This window comes from Leopardus geoffroyi, chromosome D4 (assembly GCF_018350155.1).
Source record: "Leopardus geoffroyi isolate Oge1 chromosome D4, O.geoffroyi_Oge1_pat1.0, whole genome shotgun sequence".
Lineage (NCBI taxonomy): Eukaryota > Metazoa > Chordata > Mammalia > Carnivora > Felidae > Leopardus > Leopardus geoffroyi.
Genome location: NC_059342.1, coordinates 4,194,880 through 4,222,184, shown reverse-complemented (window position 1 = coordinate 4,222,184; position 27,305 = coordinate 4,194,880). Strand labels below are relative to the sequence as shown.

Sequence of the window (27,305 nt, the reverse complement as noted above, 5' to 3'; positions counted from 1 at the left end):
GCTCCCCTCGAGTCTGCGTGGATGTCACAGATGCGGTTCACACTACACGGGCTCTTTATTCGTGTAATAATGAGAGCATATTTATTTGTCTTGAGTATTTCACAAGTGTCCTCTTTGGATAATACTGGCAAGATTAAGTAAGAGTTTCTCGCTAACACTGTTGCTCAAGAACATCAAACATGATGGGCTGAGAGTGGATGGATGACGCGTACGTCTTTGGCTCCTGGCGTCTTTGATTTTTTTTTTTTTTGCTTCCCTTTTCTTACATATAAAATAATCTTATTGTGGGGCCATGGCTATTGTTTGTAACACAAATGCCAGGAACCACTTAGCAAAATACTTTATTTCAACTTTAATGGGTAGTTTTGGTAACGATCAAGAGTGACGCGTTCAAGTCAGCCACAACACGGAGCCACAAACCAAGGACTTCAAAGAGAGTTCTTTTTAGAACTCTGAAGGAACTGCAATTTCTATTTCTACTTCTCCACATTATCCAACTTAATTATTGGCAATAAGTGGCTGTTGGCAGGAAGCACACATCACGTGGCTCCAGTTCTGCTTTGGAAAAGGTCAGCAAGAGGCAGAAACGCTGGGCTCCGATCCCCGGACACGTGCTCCAGAGCCCATTATGCAATGTTGCCCTCACTGATTAATGGCCGCTTGCACAAGAAGTTTCTCATTACCCCAGATGCAAGCATCCTGGGAATGATTAACTTTGTGACATAACCCTCCACACACAACTACGAAAGATTCACACAGAGCTTCAAAATAACGTGCTTCAGAAATAACCCAATGTGTTTCGGCTTCTTAATGTGTGCATGATTAACAACTGCTTTACGGCCACTGAGTGAAACGGAGAAACCTAGTGGGGAGGTTTTTGTTCTGTTTTGTCTTGTTTGTTTGTTTGTTTGGAGGAGTAGGAGTTTCCTGAGACTGGTTCACGTACGAGCCCTCCTATTTTAACTTTACCTTCACGTATTCTAATTTGCTGTGGAAAGCGCAGGTCCGTTTTACAGAGCTCCGTCCTGTGAACTAAATATTGGCGATACAGTTGCTTTTATCAAACGCTTTTCGGGCCAGAGAGACAGAACGCTCATACGCCCACGCACGTTGGAGAGTTAGTGTGACGGTTGGTACTGATTTCCTAGGGCCAAAAAGATAAAGTTTAATTCTGCATGTTGTTAAGTATTTTCAAATCTTACCCAGTAGAGTGCAGTCTGAAATGCTTGGCATAGAGTAGCTTAGGTGAAGGGGAGCTTTGTGACTGTCAGCATGGAAGCCAGGCGAGACAGGGGAGTGGCATCCTTGGATGCCGCTGGAGCCAGGGTCTCGGGGCTGCAGGGACACACTCCGTTTCTTGTCACACATTGTCTGGCTTGTAGCTTCGTCCCCTGGAACTGGTCTCATAGACTGGCTTCCCTGATGGCAGCTCCCCACTGCCTGGCTCACCACCAGGGAGGAAGGGGAACTCTCTTCACTCACCACCGACTCAGAACCCCCCAGGAGAGGCCTCTGCTGGGTGAAGTAGACCACATGGCCTCCCTGTGGCTGTGGGAGTAGGCACTGTGATTGGAGGGTGACTTTTCCAACAGAAGGGAGGGCTGCCGTTCTGGCCGGAAAATTCATAGCAGCCATGATGGCCAACCTTGACCCAACCAGCCATCCTTACCCCCATGGGCCCCCCAGTCATGCGAGGCATCCCTCCCTGCGTGTCCACAAATGCAAATGTTTGCCCTGAGCCCAGCTCTAAGTGCACGCCCCCGGGGCGCATCTACCGGCTCGGGGCCAGGCATCGCTCTGCACAACCAGGTAGACAGTGGCCTCCATGCTGTTCAGCCATCTCAGCACATCGTGCCAGGGAGGGAGGGAACCTTTTGGAAACGGGGATGAAGCACAATGAGCTCTCTGGTCCCCAAATTCCCCATGTCAGAGGAAGGGACGTGACAGGGCCAGTGGATGTCAGACGTGCACGGTTGACCTACTTTCCCGTAGCCGATCTCGGCACCCAGGCTCCCGCTGATCAGGTTTCCCCTGAAGGATCACTGGAGAGACCTTTGTGGGGATCTTTTCGCCTCACTGGTTCGCTTTTGTTGCTGCCCTTGTAGAGGGTCTTGGGACTTGTCATGGGCTGAGGATCCCCTTACAGCCGCATCTGGCTGGCTAGTGCAGGGGTGGCAGTCCGTCGTCCGACATCCAAGGACACGATCCTTCTCAAATTCCTAGTTGTGACTCTGGACTGGGAGGGACTAAAGGGCTTCGCCGCTTAGCAGCGTGCTTTGCCATTGGGCCCTCTTTAGACCTCGGCTTAGGGGCACCAGCCTTCGTGCAGCGGGACCTAGAGGGCTTGGGGAGGTTCCTGCTGTGCCCCAGCGTGTGGCCGTGTCTGCAAGGGCCTATGCTAGCCGAGGAGTACCGATGCGGCCTGCCTGGGGGGGCGGGGTCAGCCGGTGGAGGGGCCTGGTGAGGGTAAGACTCCAGGCCCGTGTCGCATCTTTTTATGTGGCAACTGACACAAACCCGGCCTAAAGTGAGCCAGACCGCCAGAGGGAATCCGCCGACCGGCCAGCGCCAGGACCAACCAGACCCGCGGTCCCGTCTTCCGCCAGCTCTGCCTCTCAGGACATGCTCCCTGGCAGTGCCCAGCTTGCGTCTCCCGGAGCCTTCCCACCACAGAGCGGGGCAGTCTTCTCTCCGCTCTGCCCGGCGGTACTTGGGGAAGGACTTGGGCCCCGTGGCCGGGGCTGAGGACTCCAGGCTTGGAGTGGAGAGACCGGGCAGGAGGCGTCCGTCGCATGCACAGACGGCCGCGTGGAGTGGCCCCGCGCAGGTCTCTGCGCCCGTGTCTCTAGGTTACTCGTGCATTCGCCCGCTCCCCTTTGGACCTGCACTCGGGCCGGAACTCCCGGGAAACCACTCGGCGTTCGCGGGCCCCCTCGAATCCGCGTTGCCACCAACTAAGCCAACGCGCAGGCCGCAGGCTTTTCCCAAATTTGTAAGAGTTGTGTTGAGCGGTGCTGGTTCCCCTCGCGCCACCACCCGAGCCACGTTTGTGATTTATCCTTTTGTTTTCTCAGAGGGTAAGAAACGTCCGGTTCTTCTCACGTAGGGCCACTCAGAGGACGTGGGCGTGCTCTAAGAGGCACCGTTTTCTCTCGTCCGCGGAGCAAGCAGTTCTCCAGTTTCCTCCTGCCCGATGGGCAGGGGACACCAGGCGGCTTTTCCTAAATACCACATCTTGTTCCCTAAAGAACACTTGCAGAGAGGGTGACGCTTGGGCCTCTTTTTTCTGAACAGTATACACGACGCGGCGCCTCCGTTGGAAGTGAGGTGAGATCACTTAGCCTCCAGCGCTGCCGGGTGGCCCCGTGAGCGGCAGAACGAGGAAGGGGCAGAGTCGGGAGGGGGGGCCACCACACTCGCCTTCCCACGCCCTCGGGTCTGGCTGGCCCCGAAGCACACCTTACGATGGCCTGTCTCCACGGTGCTTTGCATTGTTTTCTGCACAGCGGTTGCAGGCGGGGGTGCAGTTCAGGCTACCGCCGTGCCCCGATGGCCCTTCTCTGGCTCCGGCCGCGGGGTGGCCATTAGCTTCGTTGCTGAGGGTCCAGCCTTCGGAGTCCAGGCGCTTTGGGGAGGTCCCCGTCACCCCTCACCTCCCACACTCCGGCCTCACCGAAGGCCAGTGGTGTGGGCGAATGCTGACCGTGGAGCTGTCCTGCAGCCCAGCCAGAGCCGCAGGAAGCAGGTCCCCGGGCGGGCGATGCTGCCTGGTCCCTGCGGGCGGGCAGCCCTGGGAAGGGCCGTGACCCAGGGCGGACCCGCTTCCTGGAACCGGGCCTGATAAGGGGCGGCGCGTTGGCTCCGGGTTTCAGGTGGACTCCCCGTGAGTTACCAACCGCTCCGTCCTAGCTTCGCTTAGGGGTTTTTTAGTACCGGTTTCCCCAAGAAGGACTGTGTGTGTTCGGGGACGGGAGAGAGAGAGAGAGAGAGTGAGAGAAAGAGCGCATGTGTGTATGTGTGAGCAGCATGATTTCCTTTTGGTAATTATTTTGGAAAACGTTCAGAGAGGCCCGAAATAGTGACCAGCAGCGGCGGGGCTTGCTGTGCCCTGGGTGGGTCACACGGTCTCCACAGCGGACAGCGCCCTCGGGCCGGGTACGTGGGCAATTCTGCACAGACGGTCCCGGAATCCTGCCCGGTCCTTCCCGAGGCCGCGGGACTCCCTGGGACAGGCCTATTACCTCCTCGTAGCGCATTAAATGCCTGTCACTGACCACCTAAATCTTCCTTGCAGAGTTCTTTGGACCCGTAGGAGAGGAGTGGTGTTCAGATCTAGGTTATTCGAGAGGGTGCAATGAGCTAAGTTTAGTGGAGGCTAAAAAAAGAGCATGAGGGCGGGTCAGGCCCGTGGGCTTAGGGGCTGCCTGCCCAGCCCCTGGGCCTCCCCGGGCACCGCATGCGAATGCTGGTTCCAGAAGGTGCTCGTAGCCCATTACTCATATGTCAGGTCCCCTGTCATGATGTATGTCATGCGCCAACTGCATTTCCATAGAAGAGAGTGAGTCACCAGCCTGTGGGGCCTCTCTCTGAGCTTCTGGAAGGAACGGGCTGCAGAGGGAGGGAGTGCTTGTCACAAACCGGAAGGCAGGGGAAGGGGCCTTTTATAGCATTCTGCGGTGGCTTTTTTTCCATAGGTTAATTTTTATCTTAACGACCAAGATAAGGTTGGATGGCCTTTTTATGAGAAATCTATTTAAATACGAGGGATTATTTGAGCTCCATTTTTAAAAGCCAAGGGCATTTTTTCACGGTGCTCAGCGTATAAATAAAACGTATTCATAGCTGTTTGAATTGAATTCATAGCTGTTTGAACTTACAGCGCTCGCTGCCTGTGACGTCATTGGAGTGCCCCCTCCACACGCCGTGGACACAAAACGCCCCTTTGTTCTCGTCCGTGGGGACAGCCGCGAGCGGCCAGGCGCGCCCACCCCAGACCCCGTGGGCTGGGGCTCGCCGCTCAGAACAGATGGTGATTCTCAAACCGAATGCTATTCTGATGCGCGCTCACTGAGGACAGAGATCTAAAAATAGACTTGAATGGGCATAACCTGCAAAAGTAAGTTGTCAGCTTCTTTTTACTCCTGCTGGGTTGAAAACAAAGCTGTCAGCAGTTTCTGCGAGTTGAGGAATCTGTGTGCTGTCTTATTTTAGAGAAAGCTTTTTCGGTACGACTGTAATTGAGTCTCCTTAAATCCCTCAGTGTCAACAAACTCCCATCTGCTGTTCTAGAGTCTCTAAGTGAACGATGAGACACTCGCCGCCTGGGGGCGGTCAGGCCCAAGTGGGGGGGACTGTAGGACGGACTCATGGGGCCAGGTGCACAGGGCAGGGGTCCGTCCTGTGAAGACACTGGGCTCCCAGGCCGGGCTGGGGAGGGCCGGCTGGGGGGGGGGGCGCCCGCACTCTCACACCTGTTGTGATGTGGGCTGGACTTTGGGGAGCCTCCTTCCCAAGGTACAGGGTGCCATCTGGACGTCTGTGAAATGACCCCCACGCTAATGGCGGGTGGACCCTGGGCAGGTCGGGGGTGGCTGGACTCCTTGCCTGGGGACACGGTCCCTCTTCCGGAAGTCCCCGGGCTCGGCCCCGAGATCCCTCTGAAGGCTCGCAGTTTGACCCGGACCTTTGGGCTCCGCCAAGCGCAGTGTCCCTGCCAGGTTCTGGCACTGAGTGGGACGGGCACTGGCAGGCGCAACACGCATGGGCCTCCCAGAGCCACCGGCTGTTTCCAAAACTTGCCCCCAACGCAGGCACCCCAAACTCAGGCTGCTCACCTGCGGCTTCGGTTCCGCTCGGAAACCGTCTCCACCGTTTCTGTCCTGCTTAACCTGCACACGCCCTCTGGGCATGATGGAAACAGCCCTGGGGCCCACCTCATGTAGGCACACACACACACACACACACACACACACACACACACACACCCCACACACCACATACACAGTGTGCTGAGGAGAAGCCTGATTTCTCCTGGGGCGGGGTTGGTGACGTACCTGAGGATACCAAGGAACGAGGGACGTGCCAAGGGGCTGGGGCGGGGGGTGGGGGGGCGTGGGGAGCAGAGCTGGGCCAGGTCTGTGAGGCCATCAGCGCGGACCCGGGCGGCGGGCCCCGGCTGACCGCCAGGCGCAGACAGTGTTGGAGGCTCTGGGAATCTGCCCGGAGTCACAGGGCCTCATTACCCGGTGGATTAACCTGATGTAACCTGAGCGCACCGAGGCGGGGTTGGGCTCACCACTCCGGCTTCTCCCAAAGGCTGGGGAAGCCGCCCACCCACCCCACCCCCGCCTCCGCCCCTGGGTGCACACTCGCCTGATACCGCCAGCTGGGACTCCGGGCTCCTGGGGGAGCTGGGTGCTGTCCGCGCCCCCAGCTTCCAGCCCACCACACTGAGACCACAGGGAGCCTCGGCCTGGGTTTCTGACCCCGCATGACCATGCTCGCAGCCAAAGGCACCTCAGACAATCAGGGCTTTGAAAATACTTCAAAGTAATTGGAAAGGATGCCATGGACAGGCACAGGTCCCAAACGCACCATCCTTAAAGGAAACGGAGCTTTGAAAGGAGTAGAAAGAACACGGGACTTCAGAACCAAAGTGAGGTAGACCGCGGAAGCCCCGACGGCCTTTGAGCCCTTGGAACAATGACCGTCTCAGTGGCGGCGAGGTGAGGACGGGCTCCCTCGATCCCCTGGTCCCGACGGCCCAGCCGCCCGGCTCAGCCAGCCGTGCCCGGGCGAGGCCACCCCCGAGAGAAAGCGCCCGGCACCGAAGACAGAGGACTCCTTGGAAGAAACCACCCCGCCGAGCCCCTGGGAAGTCGTAACACGGCGTCAGGACCGTGTTGGAGAGGGTCCACGGCGCGGGCCGGGCTGCGCAGCGGGGGGCGTTAGACGCCAAGTCCCACGCGTGAGACAAGGCAGCTGCTGACCTCTGGCAAAGCAACTCCAGTGGTGGGAATTGGTCCTGAGGAGCAGATCGAGCCCGTGCAGCAGTGCGTCGGTCTCTGACACCAGCCCACGAGCGCCTTCGCGGGTGGCAAGTCGGGGTAAAGGCACGCGGCGCTCTCCAGCGGACGGCACCCCCCGGCAGCTGGAAGGGTGATGTAGATGCGAGCACAGAACTGCAGGGAAAAGCGCTCCCCGTGCGCTTAGAAGAACAGGCCAGGACTCGCTGGGTACGGCTCACCCCCGGGTTCACGTGATATGCCTCTACTACACGCGCCTTTTCCAGTTTTCCTGCAATTGTGTTAGTGTTTCTACCGCGGCCGTAACAAACTTGGCCTGGGAAAGTCGAGGCCTCGGGCCGCACGCACGTGTAATCTGACGGCTCTGGGGGTCGGGAGGCCGACCTGCAGCCCCTTGTCCGTGGGGCTGTTTCCTTCCAGAGGCTGCAGGGGAGGGTCCCTTCGCTGCCTTTCCAGCTGCTGGCGGTGCCTGCGTCCCCGAGTCCCCGGGCCCGCGTCCCCACCCCCACCTGCAGACGCATAACCACACGCAGTCTGAGCTCTCTGCCCCCGGCTGGGACCTGCGGCCACACTGCATGCATTCGGGCTGCCTGGAATCATCTCTCGGTTTTCGGTCCGAGGAGCAGTCTTGTCTTCCTCCTAGTTTCCTTCGCTTCATCTGCTACCCTGTTCCCCCCTCTGTCAGTAACCCAGCAATTTACAGGGTCTGGGGATGAGGACGCGACATCTCTGAGGGGCCGACGTTCTGCTCACAACGAGATGCGTGCACTTTAATTAGCCAAGAGGACCCGGACAACCAGAAAGCTCTGGGTGCTTCGTATTCACCTTCTCCGGCTTTACCGACTCCTCCCTGTCATTTCTGTGCCCCGTTGTCTGCTTCTTGGCTTTCGTTCTGAATGTGCAGTGATTCACTCTCAGCATCCTTCATTTCGCACCACGTTTTCCATTTCTGGGATCTGGATTGCTGGGGCAGCACAGAGGAGCCTGAGTGTGGTTCAGTTAGGGCAGTGTTACAAGCCGTCCCCCAAATTTGCTGCTCGAAACAACACCACCGTTTTTTCTTGCAGTTGTGCGGATCCACTTGGCCTGTGCTCAGAGGGGCAGGTCTGCCCCACTCGGCATCAGCTGAGGCTGCTCCTGTCCCCAGGGCCTCTCCACGGGGCCTCTGATCAATCCCATGTCCAGCCCGGCCCCCCGGCAGCGTGGGAGAAGGTGGATGCCCAGACCCTCCTAAGGACAGGGCACGAGACCCTCAGGGGGGCGCTTCCCCTGCAGTCTGTGGGCAGAACGACAGTCAGGCCTGTCCAGTGTCGGGTGGGGAGGGAACAGGCACGAGGTATTCAATGGCACCACATCTGTGCACAGCACAGCACACGCAGGCACTCAGTATTCCTTACCGTGTCTATCGCTGGGACCCCCTTTGGGCCTCAGCTGGTATTCCCGGTGGCCCCCCTTGTCTGTGCCTTCCCGGGAAGCTGGCACATGCGGAGACAGGGCACTTGGTGTGTGCAAGGCAGGACGGCCGGGTACCCGCGGTGCCCCTTGGTCACTGGAGACCTAGAAACAACTGCCTGCAGCCCACGCCCCACACTCTGGAGAAGGCAGCCCCTGGCTCTAAGTTCTGCCAGTCCATGGACTCCCCCAAAGACGTTCAGTCTGTAGGGACCGCCATCTTGGTTCAGGCTGTGTGGACCACCCCTGCCCTGACACCCCGCAGGTGTGCACAGGTGACCTTGCTCAGGTGTGCACCTTGAGGCTGACGCACGGCTGCCCTGTCGCCGCCCAGCTGCAGGGGGTCCCACTCGTGCCATGTCCCTGGTCCGCTGGGACTTGGGATGCCGCCCAGAGAACACAGGGGCCCCAGAGTGGCCGGAAGGGTGGTTGACGTCATAGAACCGCGAGCCTGTGCACCTGCTAGTTCTAAAAGGTTCTGAGGCACCGAGCCTCCGTTCTCTTTGCTCCGGCCCCCACACGTCCCTCATTTTCTGAGCAGGGCTGTTCGTCCTTCCGTTTACCGTCTGAAGATGTGCCACCTCGCACCCCCTCCCCCAGCACTGCCCTCTGTTTCTGTGGGCACAGCCAGGGGTGCCCCGGGACACAGGCAGTGCGTCTCCCGGGGTCTCAGGTGGCTGCTGGTGACGCCAGAGCTCTTCACCCCGGACCCCAGTGCTCCAGGAGGGCATCCCCGGGCCACCACCCTGGGACAGACCGTTCACGTCTGTTCAGACACAGGACTGACAGGGTGTGCTTCTCTGACTACATAAGGCAGAACTGGGGACAGGGACGGGGCGGGCAGGCGTTCCCGTTGAACTTCGGACACCGTTGACTGGCCGGGCGGCGGGCGAAGCAGAACAGCTGTCGACACGCCCGTGCTTACGTTTGTGGCTGTGACGGGATAGTGGCGCTTGAACACTCAGTGCGTCTCGTGAGTTACGCAGCACACACTCGTGTGCCGTCTTGGAAGCAGCGCTGCCAATAGAAGTTACAACTCCTGGAAGAGCACGAAGCGGCCAGGAGGCAGCGGGGGAGAAGCCACGGGGCATTCGTGGAAATTTGTCCCGCAGGTGGACAGCTGAAGTCACGAAGCCAGACACGTCTCGCTTCTTCCTAATTAATGGCGGGTTGTAAAGTCAGGGTGTGGGCGGCGTAGTCCTCCTGTCCTTCAAACCCGCTTTGACGGCTCTCGGCCACGAGGATGTCGTCAGGGTCTCCAGGTGCGTGGAAACCCGCGTGGAAACGAAGCCGGGTTGCATAAGCCCGCGTCACTCCTGCTGCGTCTGCATCCGTCTCCCCGGGGGGAGGAGCGATCCCACAGCGCCGGCTCACCCCGGAGCGGGTGGCGACTTCTGAAAATAGTAATTTGAAACACAAAACACTTTTAAAAAGACAGGAAAGGAAAACTCATCCATACTCCCGCCACTGAAAATGTGCCACCGTCTGCCTTGCCTTTCACATTTTGAGGCACGGCTGCAGACCAGAGTGAGTGTGGGCTGGATTTTGGAACCAGGTCTCCTGGGTTCGGATTTGCTTCCTTCCAGCCGTGGGACCTCAGGGAGGTGACTTGGCTACTCCCTGCCTCAGTTTCCTGGTCTGTGAAGTGGAGGCACAACTCAGCACTCTTCACAGCAGGATACCCGTACCGTTGTCGTGATTCTTCCCGACTGCTTCCCGTGCTCCCAGGAGCAGACACAGGCACACTCACGTGTGAACAGATCCACACACGTGCACACTCGGGCGCGCACACTCCTGCACGGGGAACACGCTCCCACACGTGCCTGTGAATGCACACATACCTGTGCCCCAGAAACACTAGCGTCAGACTCTCCGGCCGGGCCTGTGGCCGCCTCTCTTGCACCTCAGAATGAGCGCGACCGTTTCCCCAGTCGCCTTCCTGTGGGGCTGCCCCGGCTCCTCGCTGCTCCCCTCCTGGTGGGCGATTCGGCGGTCCTGAGGTTTCCCTGCGGCGGGGCCTGCCCTGGGGTGAGGACGCAGTTTTAGTTTTCCCAGAGGCTGCCAAATTGCTGGCCCTGATTCCTGTCGCTCTGCCTTCCCCCTGACGGCGGGGGCCCGATTTCTGCACCTCCCAAGAGGAGGGGACGCGGCCGCTACCCTCCGCCAGCCCCATCCTCGAGAAATGCGCTGTCCTGATTTTCATTTGCATTTCTGCAGTTCTTAGGAGAGTGACGGCCCCTCCTTTGTCTTGTGCAACACGCAGGCATCGCTGTGAACAATGTCAATATATTCTTTGGCCCTGATGGTTTGCTTTACGGCCGATCCCCGTTCTTACAAACAACAACAACAACAACAACAACATGTGCAGATGATCTAATAATTTGCCAAATGAGCACATTTGGGTAAAGAGGAACTCCACATCTGGATGCTCGGTATTGTGGCCGACAGGCCTCTGCGTGTGGTGCACGCTCTACGAACGACCCGGCGTTGAGTCAGTCATTTGTCACGACCTGGTTACTGAACACCCATCACGTGAGGGCCAGCGTGTCTCAGCTTTGTGCTTACATCAGAAAATGAATCTGTAAATAGCCTGCCGCGTCGGATTTAGGATCCATCCTGAATCACGTGGGAGCTGAGATCAGGGCCGCGTGGCGGAAGGTGGCCGCTCTAGGCGAGAGCCCAGATGACCCCTGGGGGTGGGGCCGCCGAGCGCCCTCACGTGCCCCTTGCCAGGGGCCGTGACGGAGGACACGCTCGGCTGGCGGGCAGACCTGGCTGAGGGCCTGGCCTCCCGATCCCGCGGGGGCTACACGGCAGGATGGTCGGGTGGCACCTCAGTTCTCCTCCAGGCAGGTGGGAGAATGAAGCCCAAAGGGGCTGCCCGGCCCCTGCGACACGCCCACCCTTCCTGCCTTGTTCTGAGGGAGTCTCCAAGGCCGCCGGTCACACAAGGCCGCCTGTTTGAATTTGCACGCACCCACCCTTTGGCTTGCGGAGTCCGATGGAATGGAAGGGCAAGCTGGGCCGCGGTGGGGGGCCTGGGCCTCCTGTGCCCGCCTCCTGTACCAGTTAGCTAGTTAGCAAGTTACCCACGCCTGGCCCTGTGCTCCCAGCTCCCAGTTGAAAGGACTATGGTGGCTCGTCCTTGGCCAAGGTGCTTACCTCTGACCCAAGCAGCTGTGGTCAAGAGGGTGGCCCTTAATACTGGGCCTGCCGGTCGCTGGTGGGGCCGTGGAGCTGTGGCTGCACGGTGTGACCAGGGAAGGGACACGGTCCCCCACGTCCTCAGGACGTCCCCCTGCACATAGAGCCAAGGCACAGGTGTCCACAACACCCAGCACAGCAGTGGCCGCTGGTCCGCGGTGAGCATGGGAGCCACTAACCCCTGTGCATGTCGAGGCCCAGACCTTCTGTCACAGCGCCCGAGCCGTGGGGGGCTCCACGTGTGCTCCGCACAGCTGCCAGGGCCCCTGGGGGAGATGTCGAGCTTGTAGGGCCAGGCAGGCCTCTGAGGGTGGTGACGGGCGGCCTGTTCGTTTCCCGGGCCGCTGTGACAGTCACCACTGACTTGATGGTTTATATCTTTTTTTTTTTTTTTTAACGTTTATTTATTTTTGAGAGAGAGCCAGAGGGACAGAGTATGGGCGGGAGAGAGGCAGAGAGAGAGGGAGACGCAGAATCCGAAGTAGGCTCTACGCTCGGAGCGGTCAGCACAGAGCTCGAGGCGGGGCTCAAACCCACAATCCGTAAGATCACGACCTAAGTAGGAGAGAAGTCAGACGCTTAACCGACTAAGCCACCCAGGCGCCCCCTGACTTGATGGCTTAAAGCAGGGCACATTCGCTTCTTGCTGGTCTAGCAGCCAGAATCCAGTCCCACTGGGCTGAAGTCAAGGGGTCTGCAGGGTCTGCTCCTTCTGGAGGCTCTGGGGCAGGATCTGTGTTTCCTTTCCCGGCGCCCAGAGGCTGCCTGCCTTCCCTGGCTCTAGGCTCCCTCCTGGTCTCATACGCACAGGCCCCAGGCTCTGCGCCCGGAACCCACGATCACAGCACCTTCTCGTTGTCTTCCGTCCATCTCCCCGCTGTGGGGACGCCCACCTGGACAGCCCTTAGCCCATCACGTCAGCAAGGTGACGTTCACAGGTTCCGGGGTGAGGACGTGGACGTCTTTGGGGGCAGGCCACAGGAGGGGAGCCCCTGGGAGGACGCTGCTGATCCCCTGGGCAGGGGTGCCGGGAGGGGGTTCCAGGCAGAGAGAGCAGAACATGCCACCCGGGGCCCACCCCTGGCCGGCAGGTCGAGCTCCGGACCCACCGCTGACCCAACCCTGATCTGCACTCGTTACTTCCGGAGCGTGGTTCACTCCGCAGACAGCGCACGGCCTCGCGGGAAGTGATGCACCAGCCAGCGTGGCCGGAGTGGGCGCAGAGCAAGCTGTAGTCGGAGGGGCAGCGGGCACTCTAGGCGCCCAGGAGGAGCACAGAACTGGTGACCGAGAACTCAGGGTGACAGTATAAATGGGAGAGAGGCCCCGAGTGGGACCAACATCGGGAGGTTAAGAGTCACCAGCCTGACCCTGGATCCGCTGGGACCTGGTCTGTGTTGAGTCCTCCGCAAGCTGTGGGGGGCCGACCTGCCCGTCTGTCTTCTCTCGTGGCCCTTCTTCCCCGCTCATGTTGTGGACACCTGTAGTTAGTGGTCTGATCCTCTGTCTGTCTCTCTCTGTCCCTACACCCCCCCCCCCCAAATACTTAAAAATAAAAATGATCTCCCTTCGAAGCTCCTTGAGGACCGTGGCTGGATGGACTCTCGTCTCTGTCCACCTGCAGGTTCCCCACCCCCTCAGCCCCATCTGCTTCGTGGCGATGGGCAGCTTCCGGGGATGAGGGTGAGGGACGTGATTGCCCCTGATGCCGGGGGATGCCCAGCACAGTGAATTTCCGGTGGTACTGGGGAGGCCTGAGACACCACAGCCCAGAGACCACGAGTGACCACTCGTCCTACCCCCCACCCACGCCCCCCACAGCTCGTGTTATCTTTACATAAATAATGTTGATTTCAGCGGCTCTACGGCCCTGATCCTACTGCTGTCCGACAACCATAAGCCTTGGGATGCCCGGTGACTTCCCCTTTGTGACAAACGAGCTTTCCCTGCGGACTGACCTGCTATCTGTCACCACCCCACACACCCTGGGGAGCAGCAGGGGCTCACCTGCCTCTCCTGAAATGCCACCACGGCGTGTCCTGTCCGAGAGCCACCCTGAGATCCCAGGCAGGTCCGGGAGGCCCACCGGGTGAGGAAGGGTCAAAGGGCAAATCCCAACTGTTAGGCGGGGAACGATGCAGTGGTGGGTCCCCACGGACACAGGCCAGTGTCACTGGGCCTCGTGTCCTGTTCTGCCCGCTTCACACCCTAAGGAGTCTGGCTCTCCCTTCCTTGGGGGGTGTTAAGCCCAGGGCTGATAGGAGTAGGGGGCGCTGAGGGGCCACCCAGGGCCTTGGCCAAGGAGCCGTGCAGATGCGCCCAGAGTCTTTTCTGGCCGGGACCCTGTGGCTGCCCAGGCCTCGGCTGGCCCGGCTGAGCCCAGGACCGCACCTCGGCATCCTTTCCTATCAGCCAGACCTTCTCCGGGCCTGAGTTTGGTTCCTTCTTTCCCCAAATCCACCCAGCTTGGAGATTTCCCTGCCAAACCACAGAAACTAAACACGGCTTGTTTCCTGGCAAACACACCTGCGGGCAGGCCTGCCGAGCCCCAAGATGCGTTTATCAGGAAATCATGTATCACAGCGAAGTTCACCGGGGTTTGACTGTCCTTGAAAACGAGAGGGAAAGAGGGGCCGTGTGTGGCAGGGCAGTCTATGCAGGCCACAGTCTGTTAGCCTCACAAAATAAAACCCCTGGGACGTGGAAAATCGAGCCGATCGCCAGGGGCTGTGTGACCCCAGGACGCGGGACTCGCACATGCTCACTGCGGGGATTGCACAAGAAGAGCTGCGTCATTTCCAGTTGGTGTGTGTGAGTAACCACATTTAAGTGGAGCATGGGGCTGACTTGGAAAAACAAACGAGTTTCAAGCTCTCTCGTGAGATTTGACGTGAGCCGGGCCTCCGCGCCCCGGCCTCCCGCCGAGGACCCTGCACAGTTGCCCGCGCGGCAACTGCCTGGGCCCGGTCGGTGAGGGGCTGCTGACCCTGTGCACACAGCACCCAGCCCGCCCAGCCGCGTACTGCCTCTTTGTCGTGGTGCCGGTGATGATGTGACGGCAGCCAGCTGCTCAGGTGCGCCCCAGGCGCCCTGACCGGGCCCGCAGCCCCTCTGTACACCCCAGAACCCGGGGGGGAAGGCGGAGGGGGGGACGAGCAGGACTTCGAGGGGCAGCTCGGCCTGCATTCAAGCCCGTTCTGAACACCAGTGTGTCGTTAGACGCTTCATCGGCGCATTACCTGTGGTCCGCCCCCGCCACGGCCAGAGGACCCCACATTCCGGAACAGTGCATCACACCCAGTCCGTGTGGAAGGGCCCGTTCTCTGCTTGGATGAGTACTTTTGTAAAACGCAACAAGCCTGAATGATGAAAAAGCACGCCCGCATCGTGATGGCACAGCAGTGTCAGAGCGCTTCAACAGTCCTCAGCCCTCCTCTCTGCGTCCCGTGGTCCCGTCACGGAGTGGGCCTCGGGCCCCGGGCCACGCGGTGGTGACGCCGGCCGCCCCCCGTGCCGCTTCTCCGAGCCTGTCGCTGCCTCAACCGTGAACGAACCGTCAGGTTCCCCTGAACCGCCGGTGCCCTCAGACTGCCGGCCGCCAGGTCCTTTGTCAGAACGGGGTCCCGAATTTCCAATCAGAAACCCGGTCCCCGTTGGTTTCCCGCAGCTGCTGTGTCCCTGTCTCCCGGGGATGCGCACTTGGTGGGAGCCGCCCGTGGCCACGAGCCTTGTGTTCTGGGTGACCTGCTGGTTCTGAATAACTAGGTAAGAAAGTTCTCGGGTTTTACCGTCGCGGGTCTTGTGAGCGGAAAGGTCACTTAGCTGGGGAGTGGAAACCACACCGAGAACATCTGTCAAAATAGGAGTTGCGGTGCTTTCTTCAAAGAACCCACTAACACACAGGTAAGAAATTCTGCACCACGTGCCAATTAAAGGGAGCACAGGCCCATTTCGCTCTTGGACTCTGCCATGTCGTTCTTCTCTAGTTCCCTTCCCAACACAGTTTTTCTGGAGTCCTCGTTACCATATTTGGATTTCTGCTAAGCCAGGAATATGATTTTCTGCGTTTCTCTGCTCAGAGTTATTTCTTTTTCTTTTTCTTTTTCTTTTTTTTTTTAAGTTTTTTTATTTTGACAGAGGCAGAGAGAGAGTTCAAGTTGGGGAGGGGTAGAGAGAGGGAGAGAGAGAGCGAGAATCCCAAGCAGGCTCTGCATGTGTCAGTGCAGATCTCGATGTGGGGCTTGAACTCACAAACCGTGGGATCGTGACCTGAGCCATAGTCAGACGCTTAACCAACTGAGCCACGCAGGTGCCCCATTTTTTTCTTTTAAAAAAATTCTTTGGGGTGCCTGGATGACTCCATCAGTTAAGTGTCCAACTCTTTTTTTTTTTTTTTTCAACGTTTATTTATTTTTTTGGGGACAGAGAGAGACAGAGCATGAACGGAGGAGGGGCAGAGAGAGAGGGAGACACAGAATCGGAAACAGGCTCCAGGCTCTGAGCCATCAGCCCAGAGCCTGACGCGGGGCTCGAACTCACGGACCGCGAGATCGTGACCTGGCTGAAGTCGGATAAGTGTCCAACTCTTGATTTCAGCTCAGGTCATGATCTCATGGGTCCTGGGATTGAGTCCCACACCGGGGTCTGTGCTGTCAGTGCAGAGCCTGCTAGGATTCTCTGTTCCCCTCTCTCTCTGCCCCTCCTCAGCTCTCTCTCACTCTCTCTCTCAAAAATAAAGAAAAAAACACATTAAAATATTTTTAAAACATAAAAACGAAAAGACTCTTCGTTACCAAACATGGCCAACTCTCAAAAGACATTGTGGAACGAACTTTAATATCATAATGTCAGGAGTTGAAGTTCGTTCTCATTGGCTTAAGTTAGTCATTTGTGTTGCAATGGGGCTGGGCAACTCTGAGACTCTCCGGAGCGCTACCGTGTTGACTTTAGTGCTTTAAAAGCAATCCTTCATTTTTGGTAATGTTTTGTTATGTTTTGGTGTTGATGTTACGCTTGCCTCAGAAACACAGTGGGATGTGTTCCCTCTTTCTCTGTTTCTCTGTTGCATACGTTTTGGTGTTATCACTTCTTTGAACATTTGATGGGGTTCATCTATGAACCTGAGGGGGCCTGGGGTTTCCTTGCTGGGAGGGTTTATGACAACAGGCAGGACTCTTCCCATTTTCTCTTTGAGCTTGTCCAAACTTTGGTAAGTTACAATTTTCATGGAGATTGCCCAGTTCATGAAGTTAGCAAGCTGATTGGGATAAAGTCATTCACAAAATTGGCTTCTTAGCCTTTCAATATCTATCCTATCCTGGTTATCCAAGTGATAACCAGTCTTTTATGCTTGATATCAGTGGTTTATGTTCTGTTATAATATTTTCTTGATTAGTCTGAGTATGAGCTTACCTACTTTGTTGCTTTGAAAACACTAGAATCTCGCTTTGGAACGTCTTGCTAATGTCTGTTTTCTGTTTTGTTGATTTCTGCTCTTTATTATTTCTTTCCTTCCACTTATTTTGCGTTTACTTTGTTTACTTTCTTTTTTAGGCTCTTGAGGTGGACACTTCAATCATTGATCTCAGACTCTCCCTCTTTTCTAACGCAGGCATTGAAACCTGTAGAAGTCCCTTTTGCCACGGCCTTCGCGGCACCCCGTTTTGATATGATGGATTTTCACTACCACTTGGGCTTGAGATATTTTCTAAGCTATTTGCAACTTCCTTTTTTGAAACGCGTGTTATTTAGAAGTGTACCCTTTAGTTTCCAAATATTGGCGGTTTTCCTGGATACCATTTAGCTACTGATTCCTAATTTAATTCGGGCGAGATCAGAGAATCTGCGTCGTGTACTTACAGACCTTCTGCATTTTTTGAGACTTGTGCCATGTGTATGTAGGTTTTTATGTGTACCTGAAAAGAACACGAGATGATGTAGAAATAGCAATTGGGTTGAAGTAAATGGCGGTGTCCAGTTGTACGTGCCTACGGACACTTTTTCGAACTGATCGACACACTGCTGAGAGAGGAAGGTTAACATCTCTTACTGTGATTGTGCAGTTGTTGTTTTTTTTTTTCTAGAAAATTAAGCAACATAAAAAAAGAAAGGGACTTCTTTCATCTGATAAAGGGCATCTGTGAAAAACCTAGAGTTAACACAATACTATACCTACTGTTGAAATAGTGAGTACTTTCTCTCTAAGATCAGGAACCAGATAAGGAAGCATGCTCTCTCTTATCACTGTAGTCATCTCCCTAAGAACTATGGCTGTAAAACAAAAAAAAGGATGTAAAAGACATAGTTGGTAGGGGAGAAGTAAAACTGTCTCAATTTAAACATGATTTAAGCAGGATTACACCGAAGAGCTCAAAGCATCTACCAGTAGAAAGCCACTAGTTTAAGTTGCAGGATACACGGCTAATATACAAAATTAAACTGCACATGCATACGCTAGCAGCAAACAATTGAATAATGACATTTTAAAAAAATTCCATTTGTAACAGCAAATGAAATAGTTAAAAACACATTGAACAGAAGATGTGCAACTCCTGGTCACAGAAAACGACAGAGCACCGTTGAGAGAGACATTTTAAAAGACTGGAATACATGGAGAGATGTGCCAAGTTCCTGGATTGAGAGACCCCATTGCCCAAAGGCGCATGTTCTCCTCAAATCGATCTGTAGATTCAGTGCAATCCCACTAAAAGTTCCAGCAGGGTTTTGTGTAGAAATTGAGAAGCTAATTCTAAAATGCACTTGACAGTATAATTGACCCTTGAACAACGTAGGTTGGAACTGCATGGGCCCACTGAGATGCAGATTTTTTTTTTTTCCCAATATAGTCTAGTCCTGTAAATGTATTTTCTCTTCCTTATGTTTTCCTTAATAGCATTTTTTTCTTTTTTTTAAATTTTTAACGTTTATTTATTATTGAGAGACAGAGAGACAGAGCATGAGCAGGGGAGGGGCAGAGAGAGGGGGAGACACAGACTCCGAAGCAGGCTCCAGGCTCTGAGCTGTCAGCACAGAGCCTGATGTGGGGCCCGAACTCACAAACTATGAGATCATAACCTGAGCCAAAGTCAGACGCTCAACCGACTGAGCCACCCAGGTGCCCCCTTAATAGCATTTTCTTTTCTCAAGCTTACTTTATAGGTAAGAACACAGTATATAATATGTATGACATACAAAATATTGTGTTAATCAACTGTGTTATGGTAAGACTTCTTGCCAACAGTTGGTTATTAGCAGTTAAGTTTTGGGGGAGTCAAAAGTTCTTTGTGGATTTCTGTACAGGGGGCTGTCACCCCTAACCTCTGCATTGTTTGAAGGTCGACTGTACAAAGGACCTAGAATGGTCCAAACAATTTTTTTTTTTTAATTTTTTTTTTTCAACGTTTATTTATTTTTGGGACAGAGAGAGACAGAGCATGAACGGGGGAGGGTCAGAGAGAGAGGGAGACACAGAATCGGAAACAAGCTCCAGGCTCTGAGCCATCAGCCCAGAGCCTGACGCGGGGCTCGAACTCCCGGACCGCGAGATCGTGACCTGGCTGAAGTCGGACGCTTAACCGACTGCGCCACCCAGGCGCCCCCCAAACAATTTTTTAAAAGTTGGAGGACAGACACCCCTTGAGTTCCAGACTTCCTACAAAGCTACAGGAATCAAGTAGTGTGGACATACGAATCAGATGGACGTAACAGAGAACCACACTCAGGTAGTCAGTTGATTTTTAACAAAGATACCCATTCAATCCAATAGGGAAATGAATGTTTTTTAAACAATCCGTATGGGGAGGGGGTGGGGAACACAACCCTTCCCTTGCTCTGTACACGAATTTATAGACATGCAAGTCCTAGAAGAAAATCTTTGCAACTTGCTTGTTTTTCCCTAAGGTAGCATCTCTGGCTTGTGGTGCAGAAATCTAAGAGGGTCCCAAGACCTGGCTCCCCCGGTGTTACTCCCAGGGCTACGTCACTTTGCACAGCAAAGGGATTTGCATCTGAAAATAGGGAGATTATGCGGGTGGGCCTAAACTCATGGCAATCTTTTAAGAGCAGAGTGTTTTCGCTGGCTGGTCTCGGAAGGGGACATTAGAGATGTGATGTGAGGGAAGTGTCTGTTTCTGGCTGTGGGACAAGGACCTGAGAGTGGCTTCTGGTTGCTGAGAGCAGTGCCCCCCCCCCCCCCAACCTCTGACAGCCAGCAAGAAAGTGGGGAGTCCTGTTCACAGCTGCAAGGCAGTGGGGAGCCTGGAAACGATTCTTCCCCGTGCCTCCTGACAACAGCCTTGAGCCGACAAGAGCCTTGACTTCACCCCGTGAGGCGTTAAGCGGAGCAGCTGGCCAGCCCGCTGGGACTTGTGGCCTGGAGGGCCGCGGGTTAGTAAACAGGTGTCATCTGATACCGCTAAGTTTGTGACTGTCATGAGCTATAGAACACTGGCCCACAGCGCTGATCCTACCATGACGGCAGTAAAGCATGTAATTTGTTCCTATTTCATTGCTGTTTCCTGGAACAATGAATATAATCGTATTTGGTTTTTTTCCCCCTTTTATGTTGGGGAAAAGCCTTCTGCATTCGGGTAAATGCTGGCCCATCTTCTTGGAGACGTCCTCTAAATCCTGGCTGCTCCAGGTATGGCTCCTGGGCCAGCGGCAGCACTGATGCACCTGGGAGCTTGTTGGGGACGTGGACCCATCTGGGGCCCCCCGATGCGGAAGCTCCATTTTAGGTAGACCCCGAGGCACTGAAGTTCCCGAAGCGGCACCCCACCTTTGCCCAGAAGTGTGGCTTTTACCGGGTGTAAACCCAGCATGTCATGGGTGTGGCCAGGTTGGCCATCTAGACCTAAATCCCCCTGCCCCTGCCCCATGGCGGCACTGCTCCTGCCGCAGGGTCTGGGTCTCTGGGCTCAGACACGGGAGCTTCCATTCCAGTGAGCTCTCCTCTTGGCCTGCAGACGTCCTCCGGGACTCGTGCCCCAGACGGGACACTGGGCGGCTCCTGTGCCTTCAGATGCCCAGTCTTCCGCACTGGAGTGGGGTCTGTGTGCCCCAGCCACCGTCTCACAGAGCTCGGCTAAGGAGCGCTCGGAAGAGACTGACCGGCACATGAACGCGTCGCCGGCTGCTGGTGTGGACACCCGTGGTCTCCGTGAGTCAGAGACGGCAGAGCTGGTGTGACCACCCCGGGGCCATCGAGGGCGCTTCTGCTATCCTCCTAGAGGCCCTGGGTGATGGCTGGGTGCTCCTTCTCATCCGCAGTGCAGTCTCAGCCCAGCCACATTCCGGAGCGTCTCAGGCAGAAGCTCATGTCCGCCAACGTCTTCACCATCTGCCCTCTGTCCTCCCAGGGTCTGTGCATCCGCAGGAAAACGCGACTCCCTCTCCCCGCGGGCCCTCCTCCGCTCACGCTGTTGTCTCTTTCGCAACATCCCACCCACCCCCATCTCACCCCCTGAGACACTAGGTCTTCCAGGAAGCCTTCCTAGAATTTCCCATCAGGACTCCCAGGGAAGTGTCCCTGAGACTCACGTCCTCAGTATTTTGGTCATCTGTTGCAGCACGAAACGGCCCCGGGGTCAGTGGCTTAAAACAACCATTTAGTGTTGCCCCCAAACCCACAGGTCGGGAATTTGGGAAGAGTCACGGCGTCTCCCCAGCACGGTTCTCCTCCACCAGGCACAGGTGGAACGAGTCAAATACACTTTGGCAAAAGTGGGGGAGAGGCAGGTTTGGAGATGGAGTAGCGCCTCCTACGTGCCGTGTGTGTGTTGTGTGTGCAACACGGCTTGAGATACACGCAGTCACCCACCGGTCAGTCCCAGTGTGGGGCCAGCCGTCCACTGGAGCTCTTGACGTAAAGAATCCTGAGCCCCAACCGCGGAACTATATGCGGTGGAAGCCAGTCACAACAAGACCTGGATGCCAGGGTCCGGTCGGCCAGTGGGGGGCACAGCGCACAGATGTGAGGAGGAACAGGCTTGCCGGCCCACCCAGGGAGAAGCTTCTCCAAACTCCTCGGGCTCCGGCTCCAGCCCCGGACAACACCCCTCATCACAAGGGCACGGGAGCTCTCCGCAGGAGGGGTCACAGTGAGCTCGTTTTAGGAAAAGAGCTTTCTCGGCAACATACAGGCTAAAGAAGTTTCTGCAATCCTCAGCTCAAAATTTTATTTACAGCAAAATGTTGATTTGCCCACAAACATCCTGCTTTGCTAAATATACCACCCGGCTCCTACAACAGGGCTGTGGTTTTAGAGCGTGGGTCCTGCCCTCCCTTCTCGGCCCTGGCACGTCGTGTCGTGTACCCTCTTCCGTGGTCACCGTGCACCACGGGAGGCGAGTGGGCTCCCTTCCTGCGCAGGCTGCAGGACAGGCCTTGGTCCGACGGGTCTGTGACGGAGGGCTTGGCCACGGGCGGAGGACTGGCGGCAAGTCTGGTGCCCGCTGCGGGGCACGGCCCGATTGTTGAGCGTCCTCCTCCTTTTTTAGGGTCACTCAGGGTATGATCGCACTGCCGGGTCTCTGTGGCCAAAGGAAGGACTTGGAGCTCATCCAGCCACGAGGGAAAATCCTGACCTCCCGTGACAGGCTCTAGAAGCAGAGGCCGGGACCGCGGGGTGGGGGAGGGGGCTGTGGGGGGAGCCTGAGCTCCAGGAAGTGGCCAGGGAGGCCCCTGGTAGGGAGAGACGCGGGGCCCAGCAGCACAGCACGATGGGCAAACAAGAAGGGCAAAGATCAAAAGCGCCCGGTTGTTTCTGCTCGCGCAGCAGGAAGGCGGGAGGGCAGGAGGTTCTGGAGAAACGAGGCACGGCTCCTGGGGCTGCCGGGGAGCTTGGGCAGGGCTGAACTGCAGGAACCCTGTGGGAGAAGGGATTCGGGGGTGGGGGGAGCAGACCAGCAGAGCGGAGCAGTGAGGGCACCTCCAGCACGTGTCCCCATCTGGCCCCGCGGCCCCAGCAGCAGCGGCGGGCTTCCTGCCCCGAATCGGTGTGGCATCCGCCGGACTTGGAACGTCTCCCTTGGCTGTTAAATTCCCAGGGATCGTAGGCACCGGAGGCGGGTGGGAGGCCTGTGCCTGTCCCCAACGCTCTCCTGCCCCCTGACCACCCGAGACCCAGAGTCCAGCAGCAAATAGGGAAGGAGGAGACAGACTCAAGGGGCTGAACGCTAATGAAGGCACACAATGAGGGCGGTGACAGGCTGCCTGGCAGATTGGGGGAGGTTGGGGGGTGCGGGAGTCTGGGCCCAGGTCCAATGCCAGCTACCTGCAGGGACAGCTGGGAAGAGGGTCGGGCAGAGGCAGCCCAGCCACTCCGTCGCCTAGTTGGGTGACATCACAAAAGGACACTGCTCTTGTCCGTGGCGTGGTCTGCCAGGAGGAGAGGTTTTATTGCTCTGCGCGGAGATCAAGAGACGTTTAACAGTAAGAAGCTGAGTTCACCTGAAGGGGCACAGCGCCAGTGTGGACACTGGTGCCCCAGGGAGCGACACTCACGGGGGTGAATGAGCCACCAGCTCTCGGATCTGAGTGAGGCTCAGAGGAGTGCAGAGGCCTCGTGCATAATAAGCACAGAGGAGCCTCCACAGCTCGCCCCGGGCAGCGGGTCCCCAGATGATGGGGGTCCTGCCGCGCTGAAGGTCTTGGGAGGTTCTCGAGTGTGGAGGGTCTGGCCAGGCGCCCTTGGGCTGCGTTCCCGTTTCTCCTTCCTGCTCTGGGCTCTCCGTGCTGTTCCCGTGGCCAACACCTCCTGTGGGCAACTCAGGCTGCGAGAGCTGCTTTGCCGGAGGCACAGAGCACAGGAGGGGCCGGGGGTCTGGGTCTCCGCTCCCTCCCTCACCCGTGGCCTTCTTGGCCGGCAAGGCTCCTGGAGGTGCGGAGTCTGCTTGGGTCCCCCGAGGGTCGGGCTGAAAGCTCCCCACCGCCGCGCTGGGGACTGGCCCCAAATTGTCCCCTGTTCTCGATTCTTCTCCATCCCGCCACGGTCTTTCCTGGAGTTCTTCTTCGTCGATCCTTCCGTGGACCTTCATCTCAGGACCTGCTTCTCTCTGTTTGCCTGCTGAGCTGGGACCGTCCACTCCCGCCTCGGGACGGGAATGTGCACCATCAGCCCTCCGGTTCGGAGAGCCACCCCACCGACTTCCCTGGGTCTGCAGTTTGCAGACAGAACGCAGGACTCCCAGCCTCCGTAATCGTGTGAGCCATTCACACACACCACGTTTTACACGTGAAGGGCCTGCCACACAGACGGTCGCAACCCTTGTGTTTTGCCATTCTCTACCCACACGCCCCCCCCCCCCCTTTGTATGCTTTGTATGATGCAGCCCCTTTCCTGGGCTTTGTGTAAAACCAGCGGATGAGAGCATTCGAGAATGTTAGTTGATGGGGATCACACGGTGATGGCATCGATGAACTTGGGGCTGGATGCTCCCGAAGCTCTGAGCTTAAACATTCACATCGTGTTAGGGTAGGTGTGCAATTTGCCGACTCTTCTGCAGAAAATTGTGCCAAGCTACACAACTGCCCGGTATGCCCAGGTAGGAGGGAGGGCTCTCCAGGCCCTGGCAACAAAACATCGTCCCTGGACCGGCAGCATCATGGGAGCTTATCAGAAATTCAGAGTCTCAGGCCTCACGCTGGCCTCCGCCATCCATCACCCCAGTCACTGGGACTGATTAGTGCACCTGGATGAAATAGTAATATCTTGAGTATTTTGACTTAGATAAAATATCCTATTAATATGAATGTCCCTTGTTTCTTTTAACTTTTAAAAAACGTTACCGTCAGGAAATTTTTAAGTGCACTTAAAAAAAAAAAAGGGACAGCATTGTGCTCAAACTTGCTTGGTCAGAATCTTCGTTTTAGCAAGCTCCCTGGGTGACCCGAGGCCATCGGAGTTTGAGAAGCACTGCCTAAGCCAAGAACTGGCAAACTACAGCCTGGGGGCCAAACGTGGCCCACCGCTGTTTTTTGTGAATAAAGTTTTATTGGGACACAGCCACAAACATTCGTTACACATCGTCTTTGGCTCTTTCCGTGCTTTGGTGGCGCGGTTGAATGTTGTGATGGAGAACTTGAGCCTCGTCTGACGTCCCTCCTCCCTTCCCTCATGCCAGGAGGAGCCTTTGTCCCCCTGGGTCCTTGGGTGGCCGTGATGGGCCAGCCCTGAGCCTGGGAGCTGCTCGCAGACCTGGCCTGGCCTGATGCTGGGCCTTGCTGGCCATGTAGGGGGTGGTGCCCACACATAACCAGGGTCATTCAAGGCCTGCCTGGCTGTGGCCCTCCAGGTCAGGACAGACCCTCACTCTGTTCTCACCCAGTTTTCTTTTTTTTCCTTAAAAAAATTTGTTTTAACATTTGTTCAATTTTGAGAGAGAAAGCAAATGGGGGAGGGGCAGAGAGAGAGAGGGAGACACAGAATCGGAAGCAGGCTCCAGGCTCCGAGCTGTCGGCACAGAGCCTGGCTCGGGGCTCAACGAAAGATCATGACCTGAGTGGAAGTTGGATACCTAACCAACTGAGCTACCCAGGTGCCCCTCTCCCAGCTCCCATTCCAACCGCTCTATCACCCACTGTCAGGGAGGTCAGGGGCCCTGCTGGTGTCCAGGCTTCTGTCCTGCCCTGGGTCCTGCTGGGCACCCCTTCCCCCAGGATCCCGAGGCAGGAAGGGCAGGGTGGCCACCTAGTCAGTGCCTGGGATGGGGGCAGGCAGAGAGCCAAGGCTTGTTGGTAGGAACACAGCACTGCAAGGCGTCAGCCAAGCACTTTCTGTGACAGCCACCGCAGGGCAGAATGGTCCTCCAGAACCCAAAATGAGTCCCCGGGGGAACCCCAGGCGTCCACAGCACCCACGGTGGCCACCTGCGGCTCAGGAGGGAAGCCCCGGGCCAGGGTCACTGGGGCGGTCGCACTCCGGCCCCCCTGCCTCCCGGGGTCTCTTCGGCTGGAGCCCCTGCAGCCAGGAAGCAGGGGCGAGCAGGGCTAAGATATTGGGAGACGAACAGCGTTAGAACAGAGCTGAGCCCTGGGTGTGAGACAAGGTCTACATGCATTTTGAGGTACTGTGATTTTAGGTAGTTAATTGTTCTTTCTTGCGGGAACTGATTCTTTCACCTCCAGCATATACTAGTAGGTGGAATAATAGAGGTTCTACAAGAGTAAAATCCAGCGTTAACTGTCCTGTGTACCCAGCTCCCTCCAGCCCTCTCCTGCCCTCCTGCCTCCGTTTCCCCCAAGGGAGCTCAGCGCAGGCCCGCTCGAGGCCTGATCCAATGTTTCCAGACGTGAGACAGGGCGACGGTTGCCAGGGCGCCTCCTTGTCCAGGCAGGTGGGGGGACAGAGGGTTCACCTGTGGTGGGTCAACGCTTACACAGCCGCCCCCTGTCCATCTTTTGTCCGCTGGGCCCAGAAGGCTGCATGGGAAGGGTGAAGGGGGCACCCTGTGAGCTGGGAGGCAGCAAGGGACAGCCGTGGTGGGCAGGTGGCCGGGCAGTGGGAGAGGACGGGACACAGGCCCAAGAGAATGGCGGGAGCTGCAGCATCTGTGTGGTTGAGTCAGTCGGAAGGCCTCTTGGTTGCCTGGGCAACAACACCCCTGGGCTCCAGAAAAGGGACTGTGATGGCTTCCAGTAATGGTGTGGGGACTGTGATGGCTTCCAGTGATGGTGGGGGCACCGCGATGGCTTCCAGTGACGGTGGGGGGACCGCAGTGCCTTCCAGGGACGGTGGGGGCACCACCATGCTGACCAAACACTGATAGTTTACAATGGTATAGGATAGAAACTTCTAGCATAAGGTACACCTTGGTGAGCAGGGGAATGCAGACAGGCATTGCTTTGTGGGTGGGTGTGCAGTGAAAGGGGGCACTTTCCTTTTCTCTGAAAGAACTCACTCATTCCCGAAAACCAGAAGCATCGGTGCTTGTGGATTCCTGGTGATGCCCTGCATCTCCGTAGGAGGAGACGACAGCGTGACGAGCAGAACTTTCTTCAGTGGGGACCAAGGGGCCCGGAGACTGTGCTGCCCCACAGGGACGCTGGTCAAGCCTTGCTCGGGGGACAGTGTCCCAGGAGCCCCCCTGTGGCCCGGGAGTGCCTTGTTCACAGGCCTGTCCTGGCGGCTGGGGTCCCCCCCCACTTCCTCATGCTACCCCAGCCTCTCCAAACCCAGTCGCTGTCACACTTGGCAATTTCTGAAGCCACCTTCTGTCACACGTTTGCGCCTCCAGCCAGAAAGAGCTTTCTGGGCATCGGGGGTGTGTGTGTGATGGAATTGGGCCCTCCCAGAAGTCCGGGATAATCTCTACTGAAGTCTGTAACCTTAGGGGCGCCTGGGTGGCTCATTGGGTTGAGCGTCCGACTTCAGCTCAGGTCATGATCTCACGGGTCACGGGTTCGAGCCCCGCATTGGGCTCTGTGCTGACGGCCCAGAGCCTGGAGCCTGCTTCCGATTCTGTGTCTCCCTCTCTCTCGCCCCTCCCCTGCTGGTGATCTGTCTCTGTCTCTGTCTCTGTCTCTCAAAAACAAATAAACATTAAAAAAATGCCTATAACCTCAGTCATGTCTGCAGATTTCCCTTTGTCACACAACATGGTTCATGTGGTTCTGGCCTCGAGG

At 56.7% G+C, this 27,305-nt stretch overlaps 1 protein-coding gene across 7 annotated transcripts in view; it reads left to right on the top strand.

Moving 5' to 3' along the window:
- The window catches only part of AUH (AU RNA binding methylglutaconyl-CoA hydratase), a 350,873-nt gene that overhangs the window by 169,787 nt on the left and 153,781 nt on the right, over positions 1-27,305 (top strand). Inside the window, exon 11 of one of the 7 annotated variants that reach the window (XM_045467662.1) lies at positions 17,235-19,056. The exons of the other annotated variants lie outside the window; for them this stretch is intronic. Coding sequence (XP_045323618.1) covers positions 17,235-17,348 — 114 coding nt within the window. The 3' untranslated portion in view covers positions 17,349-19,056. Of the gene's footprint in view, positions 1-17,234; positions 19,057-27,305 lie in introns of those variants that run through there. 7 annotated transcript variants of the gene reach the window in all.